This window comes from Salvia splendens, chromosome 9 (genome assembly GCF_004379255.2).
Source record: "Salvia splendens isolate huo1 chromosome 9, SspV2, whole genome shotgun sequence".
Classification (NCBI taxonomy): Eukaryota; Viridiplantae; Streptophyta; class Magnoliopsida; order Lamiales; family Lamiaceae; genus Salvia; species Salvia splendens.
Genome location: NC_056040.1, coordinates 20,370,048 through 20,394,511, shown reverse-complemented (window position 1 = coordinate 20,394,511; position 24,464 = coordinate 20,370,048). Strand labels below are relative to the sequence as shown.

At 41.6% G+C, this 24,464-nt stretch overlaps 2 protein-coding genes and 2 non-coding genes across 4 annotated transcripts; 1 reads left to right on the top strand and 3 right to left on the bottom strand.

Moving 5' to 3' along the window:
- Nucleotides 1-1,027: 1,027 nt before the first annotated feature.
- On the bottom strand, nucleotides 1,028-1,477 carry LOC121749272. Its single transcript, XM_042143858.1, has one exon. The coding sequence runs from the start codon at nucleotides 1,475-1,477 to the stop codon at nucleotides 1,028-1,030; it is 450 nt and encodes a 149-aa protein (XP_041999792.1).
- Nucleotides 1,478-10,461: 8,984 nt separating this feature from the next.
- Nucleotides 10,462-10,554, bottom strand: LOC121749943. The gene has a single exon (XR_006039745.1). It is a non-coding gene; the product is annotated as a small nucleolar RNA snoR1 (small nucleolar RNA).
- A 350-nt stretch (nucleotides 10,555-10,904) lies between these two features.
- LOC121749940 lies at nucleotides 10,905-11,004 on the bottom strand. The gene has a single exon (XR_006039742.1). It is a non-coding gene; the product is annotated as a small nucleolar RNA Z43 (small nucleolar RNA).
- A 6,895-nt stretch (nucleotides 11,005-17,899) lies between these two features.
- Nucleotides 17,900-20,242, top strand: LOC121747332 (rop guanine nucleotide exchange factor 9-like). The gene is made up of 7 exons (XM_042141365.1): nucleotides 17,900-18,267; nucleotides 18,372-18,482; nucleotides 18,576-18,730; nucleotides 18,823-18,897; nucleotides 18,971-19,237; nucleotides 19,389-19,709; nucleotides 19,793-20,242. The coding sequence occupies exons 1-7, from the start codon at nucleotides 18,129-18,131 to the stop codon at nucleotides 20,072-20,074; spliced, it is 1,350 nt and encodes a 449-aa protein (XP_041997299.1). The 5' UTR covers nucleotides 17,900-18,128; the 3' UTR covers nucleotides 20,075-20,242.
- Nucleotides 20,243-24,464: the final 4,222 nt, after the last annotated feature.

The following is a 24,464-nucleotide window of genomic DNA, read 5'->3' as shown; positions in this document are numbered from 1 at the left end:
TCGTCATGTCCGATTCGGAGGTCGCGTGCATCATCTTTCCTTCCAAAACCCGATCACAAATATCAAGATCTAACCACGGGAGAAATGGTCAGTTGCTTCAATATATGAATGCTTTGTGGTGTATTTATTTATTTAGCCACAAAATTGCATGAAATGGTCACGGTTGATGCTACATCGACGGTGGGTTTATTGATTAGCTGTTTTAATTAATGTGCATAGAATTTTATCATGTTTAGAGCATCGACAATGTGTCTCTCCATCATCCTTTTTTTCCAATAATTATTCGTGGGTCTGACATCACATTTTTTTTACCTTATTTCCTACTCTAGAGATAACACTTAGAATTATCCATGATTCCACCATCTCTTCATTTAACTATTCATAGGTCTTACTATTTCATTTTTTTTTCTTGTCTTTTTTCTCAACCAATAAATTATAGATTAAAGTTCCAATTTGGTCCTTAACATATTGCGTTTTTTTTATTTTGATCAAAAACATTATTTTTTGAATTATTCGGTCCCTCGCATTTGAAATTGGATCACATTTAGTCCGAAATTGACGAATACGTTAAAATATAACAGTCAACGAAATTTAAATCAATTTTGACCGTATTAAGAGTTATAATTATGTTTTATTAATGGCTAATATCTAATTAACCTAAAAATAAAAAATTAAAATAAAACAAAAATCAAAATTAAACATAAAAATAAAACATAATTTAGGGTTTTTAAACATAAAAATAAAATATAATTTTTGAAAAAAAACGAAAATAACGAACAATTTTTTTTATTTTTGCAGCATGGATATCGAAGGAATTGAAGGGATGGATGATGACTGGTTAGCCTCTGTCTGAGAAAGATTGATTGTTCGTTTTATCGCATAATAATCAAATCTCCGGCTACCTCCCCATCTTCCTGCCACCACTTGGGCACCTGGAACTTATATTTTATATTTCTAAATATTGCTAATAAAACTTGATCCAATTTTTGTTGATTGAAGTTGTAATGCCTATACGTTATTCTATTTACTAGTAGTTTGTTACTGCAAAAGCCCATTTATGCGTCCTCGGCCTCGCCGCCGGCTCTGCCACACAGTTGTCCTCCATCTCCTTCTTCCCACTCACTCCCGTGGCTAATTCATCACCATCAGCCTCAGCATCGGGCGGTGGCTCGACGGAGGAGATGGGAATTTCTTGATTTTTGGGCAGCGAGGAAATTAGGGGTTTGTTGCGGAGGGCCAATTTGTCCCTGTGCTTGGTCTTGGGGGAGTTGTTGAGAGAGTCGCTGGAGTTCAAGTGGTCCTCGAAGGCTTTGATGGCTTGGTGGATGAGCTCGCGGTTGGGGGAGGAGTCCCAGCGGAACCAGAAGCTGGTGTAGCAGTGGAAGCAGTCGCAGTCGAAGAGGGGCGGCGAATTGTGGGGGCACTGCTTCTTGGAAGGGGGCTTCTTGTTGGTTGATTGGAGGGATCTGGTGAGCATGTAGGCCAGGACCTCTCGTTCTTCTAGAGAGAGAAAGGTTACTAGAGTGAGAATGGTGGCGAGGAGGAGTTTGAGGAGAGGGAAGGCGGCGGGGTCTGTGTTGGAAGGGGAAGGGGAAGAAGATGAAGTGAAGGGGTGGCCATTTTTTGTTTTAATTTAAATTTTTTAGTTTTAGGTTAATTTGATATTAGCCATTAATAAAACATAATTATAACTCTTAATCCAGTCAAAATTGATTTAAATTTCATTGACTGTTACTCCCTCCGTTCCATAGTAATAATGTCATTTTGGTATGTTCCATAGTAATAGAGTCATTTCCCTTTTTAGTAAAAGTCTTAACACATTTTTCCACACCTACTTTACTCTCTCTTACTTTTCTCTCTCTTTATCTCTCTACCTTTTTCATTTTCCACTTTATTCTTCATTTACTTAACTCACCTAACACAATTTTTCTTAATCTCCGTGCCAAAAAGAAATGCCTGCATTACTATGGAACGGAGGGAGTACATTTTAACGGATCCGTCGATTTCGGACTAAATGTGATCCGATTTCAAATGTGAGGGACTGAATAATTCAAAAGATAATATTTTGAACCAAAATCAAAAAAACCCTATATATTAAGGACCAAATTGAGACTTTAGTCTAAATTATACCGTCCCACAAGAATATGCACTCTTTCATTTTTAATATGTCCCACAAAAATATGCATTTTCCAATTTAGAAACTTTTTTCTCTCTAATAAGGTGGGTCTAATTCTCCACTAACAATACTATAATTACTTTTTTCTCTACATCTCTCATTTTAACAATTTTGCATTAAAACTCGTGTCAACCCTAAAGTACATATTCTTTGCACGGAGGGAGTAGTATTAAACAATATATTCGAATCCTAAAAATGACAATTATTTAAAAAATCAAATATTACATAATTAAAATCCTAAAATTACAATTTATTGTTAATAACAAAAATCATTATTCTAAACGAGTCTTTTGAGCAGGATTCTGCCGATCACAATAAATGTGGCGTCGAGTTCTTCATACAAGAGGAGGAAGAGCGGCATGGATGTCGTAATACTCTTTACAACGTTGCTCCATTAACGCAAACCACCGAGAGGGACATACCTTAATTGAAAATGGAAATAAGATAGAAAGATCAGTTTGAGAGAATTTATTTAGGGTGTGGAAAGAATTACTATTGTAAATGAATTCTTTATAGAAGATATCGGAATAAATTTTGAGATTAACAAAATACGAAAAAAGAAAAAAAATTGAGGAAAAACGGTACAACAACAATTATATTTGGGAATGTAGGATATTATTATACTCTACTAATAGATTTACAAATTTTTTAACTAAAATAAATTTTCAACTGTCAACAACAAAAATTTGTGTCTTTGGAATTTTATTTCTCTTCCTCATATCAAAATCTGAAAAGCTTTTTGTTATAGTTTTAATAAAAACCTAAATCTAAAAAATATATTTTGTATGTATTTTTCTACTAATGCAAACTGTGACAATACTGTTAACATTTATTGATCCAAAACACAATTTTAAGTTTGGTGAGTACTGTTAACCTTTATTGATCCCAAACAAAAAATTGACTCATGATTCCTAAGTCCTAACCATTGAAATAGCCGTGACGTGGTGAATTTAAGTCAATAATTTTTACTTGAATGAGTGTGGTTAGTATTTTTGTTAGATCACTTTAAATATTTTCTATATAACTGTGTTTATTGGTAAGTCTGTATTACACAAAATGATTTTTTTAAAGGAGTAATGAAATGGTCTCTAGAAGAACATAAATAAAAAGGAATGCAAAAAGCAAAATTATTAGGAATGATATAGCTGCCTTAACGCTTCTCAAAATCCAAAGAAATTACAAGAAATAGATAAGAAAAGTGGCGCCGTCTGTGGGAAACAGAGAACCAAATTTGTGATAAAGCGAATTTTTGATCCTTTTTCCACCACTAAAAAAAAAAAAAAAAAATGCATACCAGATCACATAACACCCGTGCCTCCGTCCGTGATAATCATGAGGAAGCTAATCCAGCAGCCCATAGGCCTGGAAAGCAGCCTCGTGAGAAATCTGTCTCCAGTTCTCACGAAGAAGGAACAAGCCACTCCAGGAGAGATCGAACCGAGTCTTCCCAGCAGCCCGATTTAAATGAAGCTGTCAAGCTGTTCTTGGCCGAGAAGCAGGAGGAGTTCTTAACCTTCCTGCAGAAGAGCCAACAGCCAGAGAAGACAACGGCGGATTCTCCCTCCTCATCCAGACATGAAAGTCACTACCGCAGTAGTGACGTGTCTTCCAGGAGAAAGAATCCTCAACCCCGACATGTTCCTGTTCCTCCTCGGTACCGGAACCACAGGAGAACTCCATCTCCTCCGTACCGAAGAGATGTCGGGTTCGCCATGTACGGAGCATTAAAGACTCCGTTCTCGGACGATATCACCCGAACTCCTTTGCCGCGGAACTACCGGACACCGTCAATGACTTATGACGGGCTAGTGGATCCTCATGACTTCTTGGGATGCTATCAATATAATATGGCGAACCAGGGTCTCAATGAGGTCCATATGTGCAAGCTGTTCCCCGAGCTGCTCATCGGGAACGCCAGAAGGTGGTTCGACAGCCTTCCTCAAGGCAGCATTAGATCCTACCGAGATCTAATGGATGCTTTCCATAGGAGGTTCTTTCAGAAAGCGGAAGCCCGAATTACTTCGGCTCAGCTGCTTTCTATACGTCAAGGTCGCGACGAAAAGATCAGCGACTTCCTGACGAGATTCCATAAGGAATGCCTACAAGTAGATAATCTCAATGATCTACTTGTCATTTCGGCATTCCAAAATGGAATCCTGCCCGGAGCTCTCTACAGAAAGCTCGTGGAGTGCGGTCCGCAAACAGCTCAAGAAATGTGGGACATTGCGGACCAGTTTTCCCGTGCGGATGAGGCAGACCGTCGAAAACGGTCTTTAGATAGCTCATCCCGAGAAGAGAAAAAGAAGCCCGATCAAAGCGGCCAGGTGCTTCCTCGCCGAACTCCTTTTGAAAGAATTCAAAGGGCACCGGTACAAGGCAGATTGGGGCCACGTCTCAATCCTGAGAAGCCGCCCGCTCAGTTCGTACCATTAAACAAGTCAAGAACGGAAATTTTCGAACTACATTCCGATATGTTCGAAAAACCAAAGCGGATGACGAAATCAGCCGCGCGGCGACCTCAGGATCAATATTGCTCCTTCCATCAAGCCCACTGTCACGATACCGAGGAGTGCCGAAATTTGGCTGCAGGTATTGATGTTCTTGTGAAAACAGGAACGTTAAAAAAATACCAAAGCAAGCAGCCGAAAAAGAACAAAAAGCAGAGAGGTGCGAACTGCAATCCTCAGGATCCGAAAAGGCATGAAGATCCCGAAGACGACGACGAGCCGCAATATGATGGAGTAATCCAGACTATTGATGCTCTCCCTGCCGGGAAGACTAAGTCGTCCCTAAAAGCAGAACGCAGAGGTTCCAATCAAGAGGAGCCGACACATAAAAGGCTGAAGAAAGACGAAGTGATTACATTTTCAGATGCCGATCCCGTCCCAGCCATCTCTCCTCACCAAGACGCTATTGTCATTCAAGCCGGAGTGGCAAACAAACTGATCCACAGAGTATTTGTGGATACAGGAGCGTCAGTCAGCGTTCTTTTTAAAGAATGTTTCGATAAAATGGAAGTGGATCCAGCTCGGCTCAGTCCGGCTCCACTTCCTCTGAAAAGTTTCGCCCAGGAGGACACCCGCCCTGAAGGTATTATCAGCCTTCCGATCACGGTGGGAAAAGCGCCTACAAGCTCCAATACGATGATCGAGTTCTTTGTGGTGAAAGCTCGGTCCCCGTACAACATCATCCTGGGGAGAGACTGGCTCAACACAGTTCGGGCCGTTTGCTCTACTTATCACCTCACCATCAAGATCCCCACTAAAGGTGGGATAGCGGTCATCCGAGGTGATCAAAAGAGAGCAAAAGAATGTCTGCAGATTGCGCTTAAAAGTGCCGAGCAATCAGTTCGGCACCATCAAGCATAGCAATCACAGCAACCGGAGTCAGAGGCAAGCGAGATGACCGAAGTCACTTCAGAGCCGAACTCAATGACCGTTCAGTTATACGAAGATGATCCATCCAGAACGGTCAAGATCGGCTTCACAGGAACGCCTCTACTCCGGGAAAAGACCATTCAGCTCCTCAAGGAGTACAAAGATGTCTTTGCATGGTCTTCGTTGGACATGACCGGAGTGCCCCCCGAGGTAATCACTCATCGGTTAAATATTGATCCTTCAATCCGGCCGGTAAAACAGAAGCAAAGACTCTTTGCGGCAGAAAGAAGCCAAGTCATCCATGACGAAGTCCGCCAATTACTAAAAGCGGATGTACTATTCGAGGTGAAATATCCTTCTTGGGTGGCCAATCCTGTGATGATCAAGAAAAAAGGAGGAGGATGGCGGATGTGCATAGATTTTACCGATCTAAACAAGCACTGTCCTAAAGATTGCTATCCCCTTCCGAATATAGATAAAAAAGTAGAAGCTTTGATCGGCTTCGAAATTTTCTGTTTTCTTGATTTATACAAAGGATATCACCAAGTGTTGATGGATGAGAGTGACGCTCCGAAAACAGCTTTCATTACCGATTTCGGCATTTTCGCTTATAAAAAGATGCCATTCGGTTTAAAGAATGCCGGAGCCACTTATCAAAGGATGGTAGACAAGCTTTTTCGGCACCTAATCGGAAAACAGGTTGAAGTGTATGTCGACGACATAGTTGTCAAAAGCAAAAGCACTTCGGAGTACGAAGACAACCTCAAATCCACTCTCGACGTGCTCCGAAAAGCCAACCTCAAACTCAACCCCCAAAAATGTACCTTTTTGGTAGATTCGGGAAAATTTCTGGGTTGTTGGGTTTCAAAGGACGGACTCAAGGCAAATCCCTCAAAAGTTCAGGTTATTCAGAACATGGCGATGCCGAAGTCCATACACGATGTGCAAAGACTAACTGGATGTCTAGCCGCATTGAATAGATTCCTTTCCCAAGCAGCCGAAAAGCAACTGCCGTTCTTCACAGTGTTAAAAAAGGCACCAAAGTTTGAGTGGGGAGCCGAGCAGAAAAAGGCTTTTGACGAGCTCAAAAGTTATTTAGCCGAGCTTCCAATTCTCTCTGCTCCAACAGATGCCGAAGTGATTTTCTTATACTTAGCGGCATCCGATCAAACCATTAGCGCGGTGCTTGTACGAGAAGAAGGCCTAAAGCAGTTTCCCATCTACTTTACAAGCCGAGCATTAAGAGGTCCAGAAACAAGGTATCAACCTCTGGAAAAAATTGCTCTGGCGTTGGTAAATGCAGCAAGGAGACTGCGGCCATACTTCTATGCTCACAAGGTATGCGTCTTAACCGATCTGCCTCTTCGGCAAGTTTTGACCAAGCCAGAAGCATCAGGCAGAATCGCCAAATGGGCCATAGAGCTGGGAGAACACTCAATCGAGTACCTACCTCGGAAAGCCATCAAGGGACAAGCCTTGGCAGATTTTCTTGCAGAGGCCAAGTTCGATCAAGCAATCCCTGTCATTGCCGAACCGAAAAATTCTGCCAATGCCGAACTAGCACAGCCCTTGGAATCCGAAGAAGAGCCGCCGGACTGCTGGAGCGGATTCGTAGATGGAGCTTCGAATAAAACGGGAAGTGGAGCTGGTATTCTGCTTATCGCTCCCGATGGACACGAGGTAACCTATTCACTTCGGATCTCATTCCCAACCACTAATAACGAAGCCGAATACGAAGCCCTCCTTGCCGGACTCCAGCTAGCGCAAAGTCTATGTATCAAGTCTCTCAAAATCCATTGTGATTCACAAGTCATAGTGAATCACATGTTGGGTACAAGTGAAGCCCGTGATGAGAGGATGAGGAAATATTTAGACAAAGCGCAAAGCATTAGCCGAAGTTTCTCTTATTTTCGGATAATCCGCATTCCCAGAGCAGAAAACAGCCGAGCAGATACTTTAAGTAAGTTAGCCGCATGTCCAAGCTCAAAGGTGGAGGAATTGATGCATCGAAGCATTGATGAAGCTGAGGTACATTCAGTAACCAGCTCGCCGAACTGGATGACGCCGATCTTACAGTATCTAGATCAAGGACAACTGCCCGAGGATAAGAGAGAAGCTCGGAAAATCACATGCCGAGCACTTCGGTACGAACTTCATGGAGGAGTCTTATACAGAAAGTCCTACCTTCAGCCGTTATTACGATGTATAGGGCCAGAAGAGACGGACTACATCCTCAGAGAAGTTCATGAAGGATCGTGCGGCAGCCACATCGGAGCTAGAGCTTTAGCTAAAAAAGTTCTAAGATGGGGATATTATTGGCCAACCTTGGTACAAGAAGCAGTGCAGCTCGTCAAGACATGCCCGAAGTGCCAAGTCCATGCAAATATCCCAAGGATGCCGCAGACCGATTTATCCACTATGCAAAGCCCTTGGCCTTTTATGCAATGGGGTATAGACATAGTAGGACCACTACCACAAGCTCCTCGGCAAATAAAATTCCTAATCGTTGCCGTGGACTACTTTACGAAGTGGGTGGAAGCTGAATCATTAGCTACGATAACGAGCTCGAAGGCATTGGATTTCGTCTGGAAGAACATAGTGTGCCGATTTGGCATACCCCACATCCTCATCTCGGATAACGGGACTCAATTCACCGACAAGACGTTCAAGAATTGGTGCCAAGAGCTGAATATTCAACAGCGGTTCACTTCGGTCTCTCATCCACAAGCAAACGGACAAACGGAGGTAACAAATCGTATCCTGGTGAAAGGGTTAAAAGCTCGGTTAGAACAAGCCAAAGGACAATGGGTAGAAAATCTCCCTCAAGTCCTATGGTCCTACCGAACTACACCCACAACCTCCAACGGTGAAACTCCGTACAGTCTTGTGTACGGCACTGAAGCCGTGATTCCGGTGGAGATCGGCATACCCAGTCCCCGAACTCTAAATTTCTCAGCAGAAATGAATGACGACGGACTGAGAGCCGAGCTAGATCTTGCCGAAGAAAGAAGAGAATTGGCATGCATAAAAGCAGCCAAGTACAAGGAGCAAGTAGCCCGGTATTATAACCAAAGGGTGAAGAAGCTGCAATTTCAAGTGGGAGATCTCGTCTTGAGAAACAACGAAGTAAGCCGAGCAGAAAAGCTGGGCAAGCTCGAACCCACATGGGAAGGTCCGTATCGGGTGTCAGAAGTCCTCGGCAAAGGGTCTTACAAATTGGCTTACATGTCAGGAGAACAGGTACCCCGAACATGGCACATTTCCAACCTCAAGAAGTTCCATTTGTAAGAGACAGTCCGGTCAGTCAGTCTTGAGTCCTGTTCGGTCAATGTGCTTTCTTTGGTTTGCTTGGTCTTTTTGTCTATGTGCGTTTTGTCTATGTGCGTTTTGTCTGTCTATGTGCGTGTCGTCTCTTACAAATGTTGCTGAGGTATCTTGTTCTTCGAAGGCTGATCCCCTTTTTAGAACATATATAAGCTAACGATTGTGAGTCAAAGCTTCTAAAGAGGATACAAGACCACAATTCAGCTTAAACAAGCAGTTCGTCTGAAACGAACTGCAATAAGCCAACGATTGTGAAGTCCAAGCTTCTAAAGAGGATACAAGACCGCAATTCAGCTTAAGAATCAAGCACTTCGTCTGAAACGAACTGCAACGAAAGTCCGATTCTCGCGATAAAACTTGCCTGAATTAGGACAAGGGAAAGTCCGATCCACGCGATAAAACTCGCCGAATTAGGACAAGGGAAAGTCCGATCCCCAAATTAGGACAACGGAAAGTCCGATCCGAGCGATAAAACTCGCCAAATTAGGACACAAGACGAGTCCGGTCAAAGATGTTTATTTCATCAGACCAAAGACGAGTCCGGTCAAAGATGTTTATTTCATCAGACCAAAGACGAGTCCGGTCAAAGATGTTTATTTCATCAGACCAAAGACGAGTCCGGTCAAAGATGTTTATTTCATCAGACCAAAGACGAGTCCGGTCAAAGATGTTTATTTCATCAGACCAAAGACGAGTCCGGTCAAAGAAGAGTTCACTTCATAAGACCGAGGACAAACATCAACTTACCCCGTACCTTTATCCAGAATGCCGAAGTAATTCACTTCGCTTTTCGGGGGGGGGTAGTGATGGAGTACGTACTAAACAAGCCCAACAGCAGTAAAGCCCATCAGCCTAAAGCCCAAGAAAGAGTATCAGTTCGGCGTTACCAAAGAGTTCGGCCCCAGCCTATAGCTCGGTAAAAGCCGACCAATCAAGCTCTACAAAGCTGCTCGGCAATAGTTCAGCAGTTCGGTCTCAGCATCGGCAAAAGCTGCTCGGCAATACCGAACTGGGAGCCACGACCTCCACTACACGATCTATCTAGTGGTGGACCCATGCAGGCTCTCATGACCTCCACGACATCCACGACATAATTACTGATGATGTAAGCCACTGCCTAGTTAGTGGCCATGCAGGATCTCATGACCTCCATGACCTCCACGACTTAGGGTGGTGATGCAAGTCACGATCTCAGTTCAATATATAAAAAGAACTTAGATCTGATAGACCAGGATTTACTAACTCTAGAGATAAAAGATCATATAGCAAGTCTGTGTTGTAAGCTGTAATCCCAGATCAAGCAATACAATCTTGCCCTCCCTTCTTCCCGTGGACGTAGATTTACTTCAGTAAATCGAACCACGTAAATTCTTTGTGTCGTAGTCTTTATCTTCTACCAGCATTTACAAACATCAGAAATTCGCGGATTCATCACTGGCAACACAATTAGTATTGCTTCTAGGGAACGAGTCAACAGAAACTTGAAACAATTCTGCAAACCAGATAGCGAAGCCTCGATTCCAAAAAAAATACACATTTAACTAAAATAGCAGATCAATTGGAAAAAAATATTGATTAAGATTGGGCTCAGAGAGTTGCATAACCTGCTCACAGAAGCGCCTTGCGACTCTTCTCATACAAGAGGTGTCAGAATAATTAGCAACTATCATCATCGACAGAAAAATAACAAAACATATCAATATTTGAATTCAGCTCAAACTTAAAAGGAATTAACATTGTAATCAAATCAGAAACAATCAATTATTAGATCTGAAATAACTAAACGCATCTTTGAAAAGTTCATCAGAAAAAAAATGGATGAACATTGTAATCAAACCAGAAACGCTCAATTATTAGATCTGAAATAACTAAACACATCTTTGAAAAGTTTATCAGAAAAAAATGAATCAAATCAGCCTCATAGTTAAAAGTATCAACATAAAGAATTCAGACATATGCTTGTCAAAATTGAAATTTAATCATCGGCCATAATGAAGAAAATAGGAAAGATTAGAAAAATAAAAGGAGGGCTCAGTTTATGGGTGGTGATAAAAGAGGATGGTCGGCAAGGCATTGTAACATGCCATTACGACGAACGAGACCTATCACAGTTGGTCGTCATTGCCCAAATTCATAGTTGAAATTGAAATTCATTTGCAAAATAGGTCTCTGTGGTGAGGATATTGATAATGTGTTTCGCTGTGCTATTTATAGAGAAACGCTGCGAAATCTACTAGGGTTTACCGTATGCAATTTGAAGAATCTGATTTATGGCGCGGCCCAATTAGAAATAGTATGACATTTTTGGGCTTACAATTTTACCACGGATATAAGAGCATCTCCAATGGTCGGCGTCACCACCGGAGCGCCGATTTTTCGCCCACGCCGGTTTGACGCCGAACCATTGGAACCGGCGTGGGCGAAATCGGCGTCAAAATCGGCGTCGCCATGCCGATTCCCGCGCTGACGCCGGTTCCCACGCCGATCCTCACGGGCGCCATTGTGGCTCCCGGATCGGCGCCAAACCGGCGTCGGATTTAAATATTTTTTTTTTTTTTTTCGCAAAACACAATATATACGCGCGTTGAACCTCATTTTCATTCGCACCACTTGTTTTAACGAGTACTCTCTCTCTACCTTACTTTCTGTACAAGATCAATAACGAGCAATGGAGAACAACTACGAAGGTACTCCAGTTAATCCCGGGGGATGGTCTCAGACTCCCCCGGCTCCCGGTGTAGGGTCTCAGACGCCCCCGACTCCCGGGGCAGGGTCCCATACTTCCCCGGCTCCTGGGGGAGGTGGTTGGCCTCCAATGAGCGGGTACTACAACGTGTACCCGTGGCAGCAGATGATTCCGGGGTGGGCACCCGGCATGCAGCCCCCTATGCAGATGATGCCGGGGTGGGCACCCGGCATGCAGCCACCGGCGCAGCAGATGATGCCACCGGCGCAACATATGATTCCACAGTCGCAGGCGACGCACGGGGGGGACAACGCCTATCGGCCGACTTTTGATTTTTCCACCGGTTCTTCGCACAGTATTCGGAGACCTTCTCCTTAGCGGACTTGGGTTTTGATATTAACGACGTTTCTGAAACTCTCATTCAAAGCCAGGGAGTAGGGCGGGGTAAGAAGAAGGGCAAGGCGAAGAAGGTCGGCGAGTCGTCGCAGCCCCGCGCCGAAATCCGGGGCCGGAGGAAGTGGACGGACGCGGAGAACGTTGCGGTTGCCAAGGCGTGGGTGAGTGTTTGCGACGATCCTCTCGTTTCAAACAACCAGAGGATCGTCAACTTGTGGGCGAAGATAGCTGCAGCCTACAGGGCATTTTGCCCTGAAGGGAGACCGTGCACCGGGGAGGAGGTCCGGAAGTGCTGGGACCGAATCAGGGCTGGCGTCTCTCGATTTTCGGGTTTGTACGCCAACGCCCTCCGCATGCAGACCAGTGGCCAAACAGAGGAAGACTGCAGGAGGATTGCGGAAAGAGCCTACCCCGATCCGGATAAGAAGTACTATGAGTTCACCTACTGGAACTGCTACGTTGTGCTCAACGAGTCGGAGAAATTCCGGGCAGGCGTCGACGCTGGCTGGCCGAAGAGGCAGAGACTGAACTATACCGGAGATTATAGCGGCAGCAGCAGTGGTTCGTCAGACCTCCCCGAGACGGCCCAGGAGGTCCCGACTCCTCGGTCGTTCGGTCGCCGACCTCGCCCGGTTGGGCAAAGGCGGGCGCAGCAGGTTGCGAGGGGGGGCACACCGAGTTCCCAGGATGTCCATTCGGCATCCCCCCTCGGCAGGTCTACCGAGGAGCTCAAATTCTTCGCGCGCCAACAAACGCGCGCTCAAATGGTGAAGACCTTAGCCGACTTCCAAGCGGCGGTGGACCCCGAGGTGAAGGATTTTCTTCGCGTATTGCTCCAGAGCCAGCGTGAAGAACTGGAGGCGATGAGGAGGGACACCGGCGGGAATAGCCGCGGCGTAGGTGGCGACGGAGGCGGCGGCGACGGCAGTGAAGAAGCGTTGGGCGACGACGGAGACGAGGACGGCGGCGATGAGTGATTTTGTTTTACTTTTTTAAATTAATGTACTTTTTACTTTTTGTAATTTTTTTAAATTGTTGTACTTTTTTTTAAAAGTAATGTACTTTTTAAATTTTAATATTATTATTCGAATTTTCCGTATTTGTCTCGTAAATTAAATTATGTATGTTGATACAATTGTAAATTAAATTATATAATTGTTATTAGTGATGTGGATAGGTAGTGTGAAGGCTATTTGATGGCTATTTGATGTCCAGTTGATGTGGCAAGCTGATGTGGCAGGAGAATTGTAGTGCTGATGATGTGGCAGTGTGAAGGCTATTTGACGGCTATTTGACGTCCGCCAGCATTGGAGATGCTCTAAGCGATACTCAATAAAGTATGAAGAAATAAGAAATAAGAAATAAGAAATAAAAAATAGAATACTATTTTTATAGAATAAATAATTTAATTATTTAAAAAAAAATTAAATGGAAGGTGACTTAATTAATAAAAAGAGAGAAGAAAGAAGAAGATATTAATTCTAATTCTTTCTTATTGCATAATGATTGAAGTAGAAGTACTTATAGGACTAGGAGGTTCAAACTCCTAATATGATTCAGGAAAGAATTTTCAAGAAAACCTGAAAATAAGCTTATAGATATGCTCGACTCAAAAAGAAAGAAATTCACATAAAATAATAAACCTGACAAAAATAATTAATTGGAAATTATCTAAGTCTAATCTACATACTTCTTGGGTACACAGATTTTGCATGTTTTTAAGGATTAGATTAGACTCGTTTTAAATATCAATCATGCAAATTATGTTTTTAAATTGCATATGTTATACATTTGGTATTTTTGATGTGTTTGTTAATAAATGATATAAAAACACTGAAAAAAGATGCAAAAGAGCCAAGGTGCAGCAGCCTCATTTCAAGCCGATTTTCCCAGCGTTGTTGAAGTCCAATCAGTGAATTAGTTAATATCATTCTCTTCATATTCAAAAGAGCTTCGCGTGGATACCATGAACGTCTCAATCGGAGTTCTGTAGAGAAAGTTATGACCATTCTACAAACATTGTGCAGTGCAGTCAAAACTGACGGTAATTTAGGTGGAAATTTAAGGAATAAAATAAATTGTTGCCCAAATCTCTCTCATTTATTGTAGGGCACGAAAATTATCAAAGGTAAACCTTTTTCCACCCTATAAATACCTCTTAACCTAATTCATAATCTTCATCTCAAAGTCTCCAATCCTTCTCCCTCTCCCCACCTTCTTCCATCCCATATCTCAGAGCCTCCAATCCTTCTCTCTCTACTAGGCCTGCTTATTCGGTCGGTTCCGGTTCTAACCGGACCGGTTGACCGGTTTTAATTTTTCATAAATTCTAGAACTGAAACCGATCGGTTCCGGTTTGGAACCGGTCGGTTAAGAACCGGTCGATTCCGGTTCCAAACCGGAACCGATATGTGATCTTAATCCGAATTTATTTATAATTTTAAATAGTTTAATACTAAAAATATAATAATCCAACATCTAGAAATATAATAAATAATACCTAAAAATTCAAATAAATACACAAAAATTATAAATCAACAATGCAATAATATTCATGTATAGGTAAGAGTGATGCCAAATGTAGTACATTGGACTAGTTTATGTTGGCAATTTTTTATAAAAAAAATGAGTTCTAGAATTTAGCAATTTTTATATAAAAAAAATGAGTTTTAAAATTGAATTCCATTTTCCTTTTATTTTGGCTAAACAAATATTCAATGCAATTTCCAATACTAATTTATCTTGTTGTGACTTTTTGGTTTATGACGTAATAGTTAATGAATTATTTACAAACATGTTAAAATCGTATGTTAAATGAATTGTTACATAAATATGCTATAAAGTTAAATTTCTATCATATGGAATGATATTGTATTTGTATAAGTTATTTTTGAAAACTAAAAACAAACTTATGATGTCCTACTCATAGTAGTCAGTTCATAAAAAATGGATTGGAGAAATACATGTAGTTAGATTTTATTAGTATATTAAATTTTAAAAAATAAAATTGAATTATAATCCGGTTCCCGGTTAGAACCGGAACCAGTTTTATTTTAAAAGTTAGAACCGATACCGGAACCGGAACCGAATTTCCGGTTCTCAGTTCCTCAATTAACCGGTCGGTTCCGGTTCAGCTCCGGTTAACCGAGAACCGGAGAACCGTTTAAGCACCCCTACTCTCTACACATTCTTCCATCCCATATTCCACATATAATTCATCCATCTTCCATTGGAGCGGAGCTTGAGTTTTATCAATTTCTTTCATGTCTCGTACTTTAATTGTTGTTTTTACTTGTCTATGAGTAGAACATCTTTTGTAGAATTTTTGGTGAAGATATTCAATTATTTTTCCTCGTTAGCTCTTGTGGTTGTTTGATTTATCCTTGTGCCTTCTATATTCAATTGATTAGCTACCTCTTGAATATATGTTAGAGTTGATTAGACTACTCGGGAGATGAAATAATTGACTTGGAAAAGAGATAATTCACACTTTAATTCAATAGAACTCGGGAGGGTTGAGGTTTTACGTCTTTTGGTCTTAACGATCTTTTGGGAGTTAGATGTTAGAGATTTAAATGGGACTTTGATCTTAACAACTAATCCACGGATTTCTCACTTTGGGAGGGGATTTAATCTAGTCAAGTGACTGACTTAATAACTATAGAGATTGTAATTCATGGAAGTCAATTGGATAATAGCTTGTGATTGTGCTTTTGGATCCAAAAATTCTACTTTCATTCGTCTGCTTTGTATTAGTATTTGTTTATATGTTTTCTGTTATTTGGTTATTTATTTTCAGTCTAGCTTTAAAAATCAAACCAAAACCTCTGTGCCTCTAAATAGTATATGGCGCTTAGTATATGATAGTCAGTTGCAATCTTATTCCATGTGTTCGATATCCCGATACTGACATTTAGCTATACTAGATCTACCATGTATGCTTGCAGGTATTTTTAGTACTAATAAATAGTGCATCGGGAGGACCTAGCGTCCTTTGTGATCGCCTTAAGGTCGTTGTCAGATGTACAAGCCGATGTGGCGACGGTGACTTAGGGGGTGGCAGTGCTCGACGGTTGTTCTCCAGTGAGCCCGTATAAGGTGGATTGTGTAATCATGGGGCTAAATGCTTTATTTTCAAATTTTCAATGTCTTTATCATAAGAGCATCCACAATGGTTTTGGACAAGCAATAGCCCAGCCATAGCCTAGCCACAAACTCCTCCTGCCACATCATCTGCACTAAAAACTCCTCCTGCCACATCATCAGGACAAGCAACAGGACAAACAATAGCCTAGCCATAGCCTAGCCACAATAAACAAAATAATAAAAATAACAATCACACAAAATACTGACTTCAACTTACGACACAGATACGGGAAAATGCAATAATTTTATTTAAATAAAAAAAGGTACATTAAAAAAAATTACATAATTAAAAAAAAAACCTAACTCCGTGCAGTCCTCCGCGCCCACAACTCTTCAATTAAATCCTTTTGGAGTCGAATATGAGCTTCTACTTGGCGCATGTCGGCATGTGCTTGGAGGCGGCCGGCTTCATCGTGAGGTACCCCACTTCGTACGTTCGGGGCGGCCACGCCGTGGCTTGGACCGACTTCATTATTGTCATTGGCCCAACTAGTCAGTTGTACACATTCATCTTCGACAATCATGTTGTGCATGATAATAAAGACGTACATTATATCAGCAATGCAGTCGACATGCCACAACCGCGTTGGACCCCTAATTGCCGCCCATCGAGACAGGAGCACATCAAATGCGCGCTCCACGTCCTTGCGCGCCGACTCTTGCCGTTCCGCAAAGTAGGCCTTCCTCTCATCTGATGCGCACCTGATCGTCTTCACAAAGACAGACCACCTAGGGTATATCCCATCTCACCGATGTGGAGGTACTCGTCCCACATGTCTGCCGCGCCTCCGTAGGCCAACTGCCTGATTGCCGCAGTGCACTTTTGAATAGGTGTGTGGCCGGATTTTCCAGCCGCATCGTGCCTGAAGCGGAAATACAGATATCGACGCTCCAAAGCGTCAACAATACGCATAAACAGGGCCCTGCTCATCCTAAAACGCCGCCTGAAAAGGTTGGCGTTAAACCGCAACTCCGGTGCGAAGTAGTCTTCATATAGCCGCTGATGTGCAGCTACGTGATCCCGCTCAATCACTGCTCGGCGGTGGACAACGGGTCGAGGTCGAGGTACCGCCGGCTGCAAGGCCCTCTGTAACAGCCGGTCTATCTCACGGGACGTATACGCCTCCAACGCTTCGTTCATTCGCCGGTCGTACTCCTCAGCATCCCCACCACTACCACCACTTCTACCACCCGCGCTACTCATTTCGCGTTGTTGCTCTTGTGCAGGAATTAAGATAGAGAGAATACTCGTTAAAACAAGTGGTGCAAATGAAAATGACGTGCAAATCGCGTATATATAGTGTTTCGAAAATTAAATAAAAAATAAAAAATAAAATCCGCTTGCCGATCGGGAGCCTGCAATGGTGGCCAGCCGATCGGCGAGCGCATCGGCCAGCGGTCGGGAATCGGCGTGCGCTCGCCATTTTTTTCGCCTATTTGGCGCTCGCCGGCTGCAATGGTTCGGCGAGCGGACCGGCGAGCGCCAGGGATCGGCTAGCCGGTGGGCTCGCCGCCATTGTGGATGCTCTAATTGATTTTTCTAACATAGTTGTAGGTCACGTGTTACCTCACTCATATGTGTAAAATTTGAATTTGTAATGATATACAGAACAATAATTAAACTTAGACTAAAATCATGATTTATGTCCACAATTTTTAATCACTATGAACATTGTTGATTTGTGTACTATATAAATTATGTATGCTCTCCCGGGCTTCTTGCTCATGCTTGAAAAGTTTATCCATTCATTCTCATCTCTTATTCTCTCTACATTTTGGAAATCTGCTGCCAATCACATTATCTATTTCCATCTCAACACCTCCAACAAAAACTTACAAAAAGAAAAAAGAAAAAAAAAAAAGATGAGATCGATCACATGTATCATTGCCTTGTCTTTCCCTTGCACTCTGCCACATGGTTTGCAAATGATCGGAACACAGCACAGAATGCTGGCAGTTTCCGGAAATTGTTGAGATCGAATACGAGGGACAAAGATGCAAGCATACAACCATAAACAAGATAATGGAGATTGAATCTATGGAAGCTGAGCAAGCTGAAAATGTTTCTGAGAATGCGAGCGACAAGAGCCCTTCCTCATCTTCCTGCAATGGTAATGACGGAGCAGCAGCTCCTTCATCACCAAAGAAGAAGCAAGTTTCAGGTGTTCCTCACATTCTGTTATAAGTACATTCATTGATTTATAAGTATATATTGAAGATCTTTGTCAGAATTTGACGTTGCTTCCATTTTTTGGTCTAGAAACAGACATGATGAAGGAGAGGTTTTCCAAGCTACTCCTCGGCGAAGACATGTCCGGCAGCGGAAAGGGTGTCTCCTCTGCTCTCGCCTTGTCCAACGCCCTCACCAATCTCGCTGGTACCATTAATTTAGTACCCAATCTTAATTTGGGATTAAATTGCAAATGTCAATTATTTTTCTAATTTGATCGATATTATGTTATTTTTGCAGCTTCTGTATTTGGAGAACAATCGAAGTTAGAGCCAATGTCTGAAGAGAGAAAGGCGAGGTGGAAGAGAGAAGTGGACTGGCTTGTGTCTGTCACAGATCACATCGTCGAATTCGTTGCTTCTGAGCAGAAAGGGAAAGATGGAACAAACATGGAGGTCATTTAAACACTATATATGTGTAGTCTGATAAATCCCATTTAGCGTTACTTATCCAAAACCAAAATCACTTGTTTTTGTTTATTTGCAAGATAATGGTGACACAACAAAGAAAAGACCTCCTAATGAACATCCCAGCTCTGCGCAAGCTTGACACCATGCTCCTTGTAACAACCTGCTTATACTCAAATCATTAATCTATTTGCAATGACAAGTTAATAATATTGCATGATTCGTTAGGACACACTTGATAACTTCAAGAACGAGCAACAATATTGGTATGTCTCAAAAGATGCTGAGGAGTCTGAGAAAGGGGTTCAGAGAGGAGACAAGTGGTGGCTTCCTACAATCAAGGTTCCACCAAATGGCCTCTCCCAAGACTCGTGCGTCTTCATGCAGAAGCAGAAGGACGCTGTAATTCAAGTGCTCAAAGCATCCATGGCCATCAATGCTCAGATTTTATCAGACATGGATGTCCCTGAACCCTACCTGGAAACTCTTCCGAAGGTACTTTGAACTAAACAAAGAAGGCATTACTGTTGTTTATATCACTAGGTTGAAATTATAAATACTTAAATTTCATGACTTAAACAGTCAAAGTTATGTAAGAAGAGTTCGATACCACATATCTTGACTTTTTGTGTTTATGTTCATGTAGAATGGGAAATCATGCCTAGGTGATTCAATCTACAAAAGCATAACTGATGAGGTGTTTGATCCTCAACAGTTTCTATCAACCCTGGACTTGTCATCTGAAAACAAAGTGGTTGATATCAACAACAGAATTGAGGCATCAATTGTGATATGGAAGAGGAAAATGAATAACAAGGATAACAAGACTTCATGGGGTTTCACTGTAAGCACGGAGAAGAGATGTATGTTTGAGGAGAGATTAGAGACAATCTTGATCCTATTGAAGCATCAGTTTCCTGGCCTTCCTCAATCGTCACTTGATATCACCAAAATCCAGTACAACAAAGTACAATATAAAGTTCATTTTTGGGTCTCTTTACAAACTTGTCTGGGACTCACTAATATGGTTTTTTGGTTGTGTTGAGGTAGGATGCAGGGCTAGCGATCCTCGAGAGCTATTCAAGAGTGCTGGAGACCTTGGCCAACACGGTTATGTCACGTATAGATGATGTTCTGTATGCTAATACTATGGCTCGAGAATCTGGCACGGGGGCTACGATGTTGCCAAGGAAGAGCAACGTCATGAGCGCAGGAGACGAGTCGGCGGAGAAGATGAGTTGTGGTATAAACACACCAATGTCAAGGACAATGACACTCTCAGATTTCATGGGGTGGGGAGTTGAGCCTGAAAAATGTAGTTTTGATGTTTGAGGATGGAAAACTTTGTCACTCATCTTCATGTGCATAAGATGAAGCATATGACAAAAGATAAGGAGATGTTGATTACCTGAAAAAATGGTTTCTGTATTCAAGATTGTTATAATTGCAAAAATGTCTCATACTACTACTACTTAAGGGTGAAGTGAAATTAGAATTGTCTTGTTGGATAACTAGGATGTTATGAACTTGTCCATAGCCTTTGTCCTAGCGACAAGGAGCTTAGACATTATTGTTTGAGGTGCTGAGTTCTAGCCCTCTTGACATCATTTCTAATTTCCTCCTTTATATATAAGAGTTTTAATTTTTTAAAAAACTAGGATGTTCTGAAATTCTATGGAGGGTTGTTTCATGGCTACAAATAGATACCTCAATTGGCAACAAGGGTTTAGTATAAATTTTCATCATATTATATTGGGATGTTGTAAGCAACGGTTCCTTTTAGAAGGCTTCCCATATTGTTTTAATTCAACACTTCTTGGTAGAGCTGTCAAAACAAGCCCAACCAGCCCTTTAACAGATACTAAAGTAGATACTTCTCATTTTCCATCCATATAAAATGCAGAGTGAACTGCAAAAATGGCCTTTAGATGTACGATACATATATGCGATACTTTGTGAAAATAAATTGTATCGGAAGTATCTAAACAAAATTTTAATTCATTTGATGTATCATTTCACATTTTCTTTCCATTGTTAGTTCTAGTGTCAGGGGCACTATTAACTGTCAATGTAAATAAAGACGGAGAATAGAGAGAAATTAGAGAAGAGAAAATGAAAAACTAAAATGTATTTCCATGAATAGTAAGAATAATTGATCGCGACTATGGGAGAATTTAAGAAGCGGAATAGAAAGACGAATTGAAGCAATATTATCTTAGACATTATTAAAATAAGAGAAACAATTTATTCAAAATCAGAGTATCAAACTGATGTACGGAAATTCGAGTAATTCCTAGTTAATGAAATATTATTCCAAATGAAAACATAGTCTTAGCGGAAGCATTCAAAACTTAGCGGAAGCATTCAAAACAAAAGAATGACGTCACCTATGAAGACGTGACGCATTCGGTACAATATTAAGGAGTAGACTTTAGAGGCTCCATTCAACTCCCCACCACCCCTAAAGTTTAAGCTTTTTTTACTTTGAGTTCATTTTCTTTTGTTTGATTCGTCAAAATTTCGGGTTGTGATTATCGTTTGAGACTTGTGAAATTAATGCTAAAAAATTCATGCTGTTCGAGGATTTAGAATGGACGAGAGATTATACTCCTACCTTTATTGATAGTGTTGGCATAAAATGATGGGGAATTGTCACTCTTGATTGAAGTGTTTGCCAAGAAATTCTATAAATTTGATTTCAAAAGCTGGGAAATAGAGATTCTCTAGATTGTGGATATATTTTACCTTGAGTAAAAAAAATTGGAAGTGTAGAGAAGAACTGCACTTGACAAAACTCTCTCAGTTCTTGAAATTGAATGTATTTGCTTGGAGTTTGATGGCAAAATTTGATTATGATAGTGAAGAATTATGGGAACAGATTTGGTATGAATACCGTGTAGTGCAGGAGTAATTTGGGGTAAAATTGGGTTTAATTTAGAGAATAATTATCATGATTAAGAGGAAATAAACTGAGATTAATTGTTGAAATAAACTGCAAGGTTAAATTGCAAATTTATGTAGAATTACGGCTGAAAAGTGGAGAATGAATCTGGAGAAACATCAGCGCTGGAAAGCTTGGAAGAAGAAATTTAACTCAAGAAACCAACGGATCATAGTGCAGATGGCAGCACGGAGCTGTAGTGACCTTGAGGTCACGAGTTCAAACCCCACCATCCGTTGGGAGACTTTCGGTCTTAATCCGCAAAACCTCAGGAATATTTGGTCTACAATTATGTACTACCTTCATCCCACTCAAGATGTTCACATTTCCTTTTTAGTTTGTCTCATTCAAGATATCCACTTTTTATATTTGGAAATAAATCTCTCTCCTCTTTCTTTATTAAAATATTCAACTATTTTTTTCTCTCTACTTATTCCACCTAAAAACTGCTTATAAAATCTCGTGCCACAAAAAAATGTGTATATTTTGAGTGGAAAGGAAATAGTAATTTGGTTTAAAAGATAGAATCTCTTAGACATTATTTTTTAGGGATAATTGCCTTAAAAGTCACCAACTTTGCCCGAATTCCGTTTTTTCCCACGACCTTTAAAATTGGCGTATAAAGTCACCAACTTTGCATTTAGTCGCCGATTTCCCATGATTGTATTTCCGGCGAAAGAGCGAGATGACGTGTCAGTTTTAATTGACGTGGCGGCTGACATGGTCAAGCATTATTGACTGTGCAATTAAATAAAAAAATAAATTTAACATTAAAAATTACAAAAAACAAAAAAACCCACCCCACCCCCAATTCGATCCCAAATTCGCGTAACCTAACCTAATCGACCAGCCTAATCGACGAGCGACGACGACGACGGCGGCCTAATCGATGAGCGAGCGAGCGACGACGGCCTAATCGACGACGACGACGAGTCCATTGGCTTACCTGCAACAGCGATGGACGGGCGACGAGCTGCGCGTAAGGCTTCCTCAACATGAAGATGAGGCCGGGTTTCTGGCCAGACAAGCCGAATCCGAACAAACCTTTCCTGCTTCGGATTTACCATGGGGGGAATTTCATTCCTGATGGGAGGATCTGTGAGAAATACGTAGGTGGGGAAATGTGGGAAGGTAGTGGGTTTGAACCAGATAGATTTGGTTACTTCGACCTAGTCGATGAACTGAACAAGCTAGGGTTTGATAGCAGGGATAGACTATGCTTCAAGAGAAAATGGGGAATGGAGTTTATTAACATCAAGGGTGATGCAGAGGTGATGTTAATGTTGAAGTTCCTGACCACAGTGAAGCATCAATTATGTGATGTGTATATTGTGGGTGGGAAGAAGGGTGGCCTAGAGCACCTTGTTGAAGATCAATTCGTGGGTGGGGGGGACACTATGGGTGATGAAGTTGTAAGGCGTCGAGTGGTTGAGTTGGAGGTTAGAAGGAGGGATCCATTCGAGAAGGATCCAGCCAGACCAAATAGAATGAAGAAGATATGTGTGATGACATGCCAGAGGTGTCTCCAAGAAGGCCACAACTCCAGAACTTGCAAAAACGAGCCAATAGAAGTGCAACCTAAGCCGAAGGTATTAAACTCTAGTTTTAATGGACAGTTAGCTCTATTTTGTTACTAGTCATTACTAACATTGCAAGTTCTCAACTAATAGGCCAAGATGGGAAGGCCTCACAAGACACCATCTATTGCAGACCATCAATTGCAGAAAGTAGTACCACCGCAATACCGGGGAGAGGTGGAAGAAGAGGAGGCCGTAGTTGAGGCCGAACTGGAGGCCGTGGAGCAGGTGATGGCTCAATCCCCACTCAGCAAAGTAACAACAACGGGTGAAGAAATGTACTTTGAAGACAATCTTTGGATGTGTAATCGGAATTTGGATGAAATGTACTTGAAAGACAATCTTTGTTTTTTGTTACTTAGCACAAACTGTGTTTTGGGAGCACCAAACTTTAGGTTTGCTTCAAACAATGTTTTTTCTGGCACTGATCTATTATGTGCAATGTTAGGTTTGCTTTAACCAACAATTCCTTTCAATTTCCATATTTCCATCAAACTTTGCTTCATACTTAGGTGATTGTGATTGGGTACTAAATGATAAGTTTGCAAACTTGTCTTCATACTTACATATACCAACAACATCTTCCATTACAGTCGTAGACTATATTTGAAGTCATAACTTAATGCATTCATAGGGGAAAAATTACTACAAGGAATTGGTCCCGTAGTGCATTACATTGGAGTTCAACTTGCATAGTTCTATTACATTGGAGTTCTATTAGATAACCTACAACAGTAACCAAATGACGATACATAAAATGCAAACGACAACCTTTAAGTTCTGGTTTTGACGATGCAAATCTGCAACAACACCTTCAAGTGCTTCAACTTCAGCGGTTTTGGAACGGACGCTCTCGTCAAGCGCATCCTGCTTAGCAACTCTATCTCTCAATGCTCTTTGCACGTTGTCCCTATCCATCTTCAATTTTTTAAAGAAGTACTCTTGATTCGGTGACAACGATGGATCAATCCAACGAAAGAACTTGCAATCGTCCTCCTTCCAGACCTGTCAACGGTAGAAGCGTCGTCCGGGATTGGCATCCGTCTTTGATGTCACCACATCGGCTTCAAGGCCGTGCTCACAGACCACTGCCTCAAACCTCAGCCAAGTCATTCTGCTCGAATTCTGGGAATACGTGGACATCCTACGCCAAAACCACAATCACCCTGAACCATTAATACAATTGAACATTGAAACCACAGTC

What these genes read in the sequence shown, in the direction of transcription:
- LOC121749272 (XM_042143858.1), bottom strand. Translation starts at nt 1,477, where the DNA reads ATGCTCACCAGATCCCTCCAATCAACCAACAAGAAGCCCCCTTCCAAG.
- LOC121747332 (XM_042141365.1), top strand. Translation starts at nt 18,129, where the DNA reads ATGGAGATTGAATCTATGGAAGCTGAGCAAGCTGAAAATGTTTCTGAG. An exon ending in CGCCCTCACCAATCTCGCTG is followed by an intron (nt 18,483 to 18,575) that starts GTACCATTAATT and finishes TTATTTTTGCAG; the next exon opens with CTTCTGTATTTGGAGAACAA. An exon ending in AAGATGGAACAAACATGGAG is followed by an intron (nt 18,731 to 18,822) that starts GTCATTTAAACA and finishes TTTATTTGCAAG; the next exon opens with ATAATGGTGACACAACAAAG.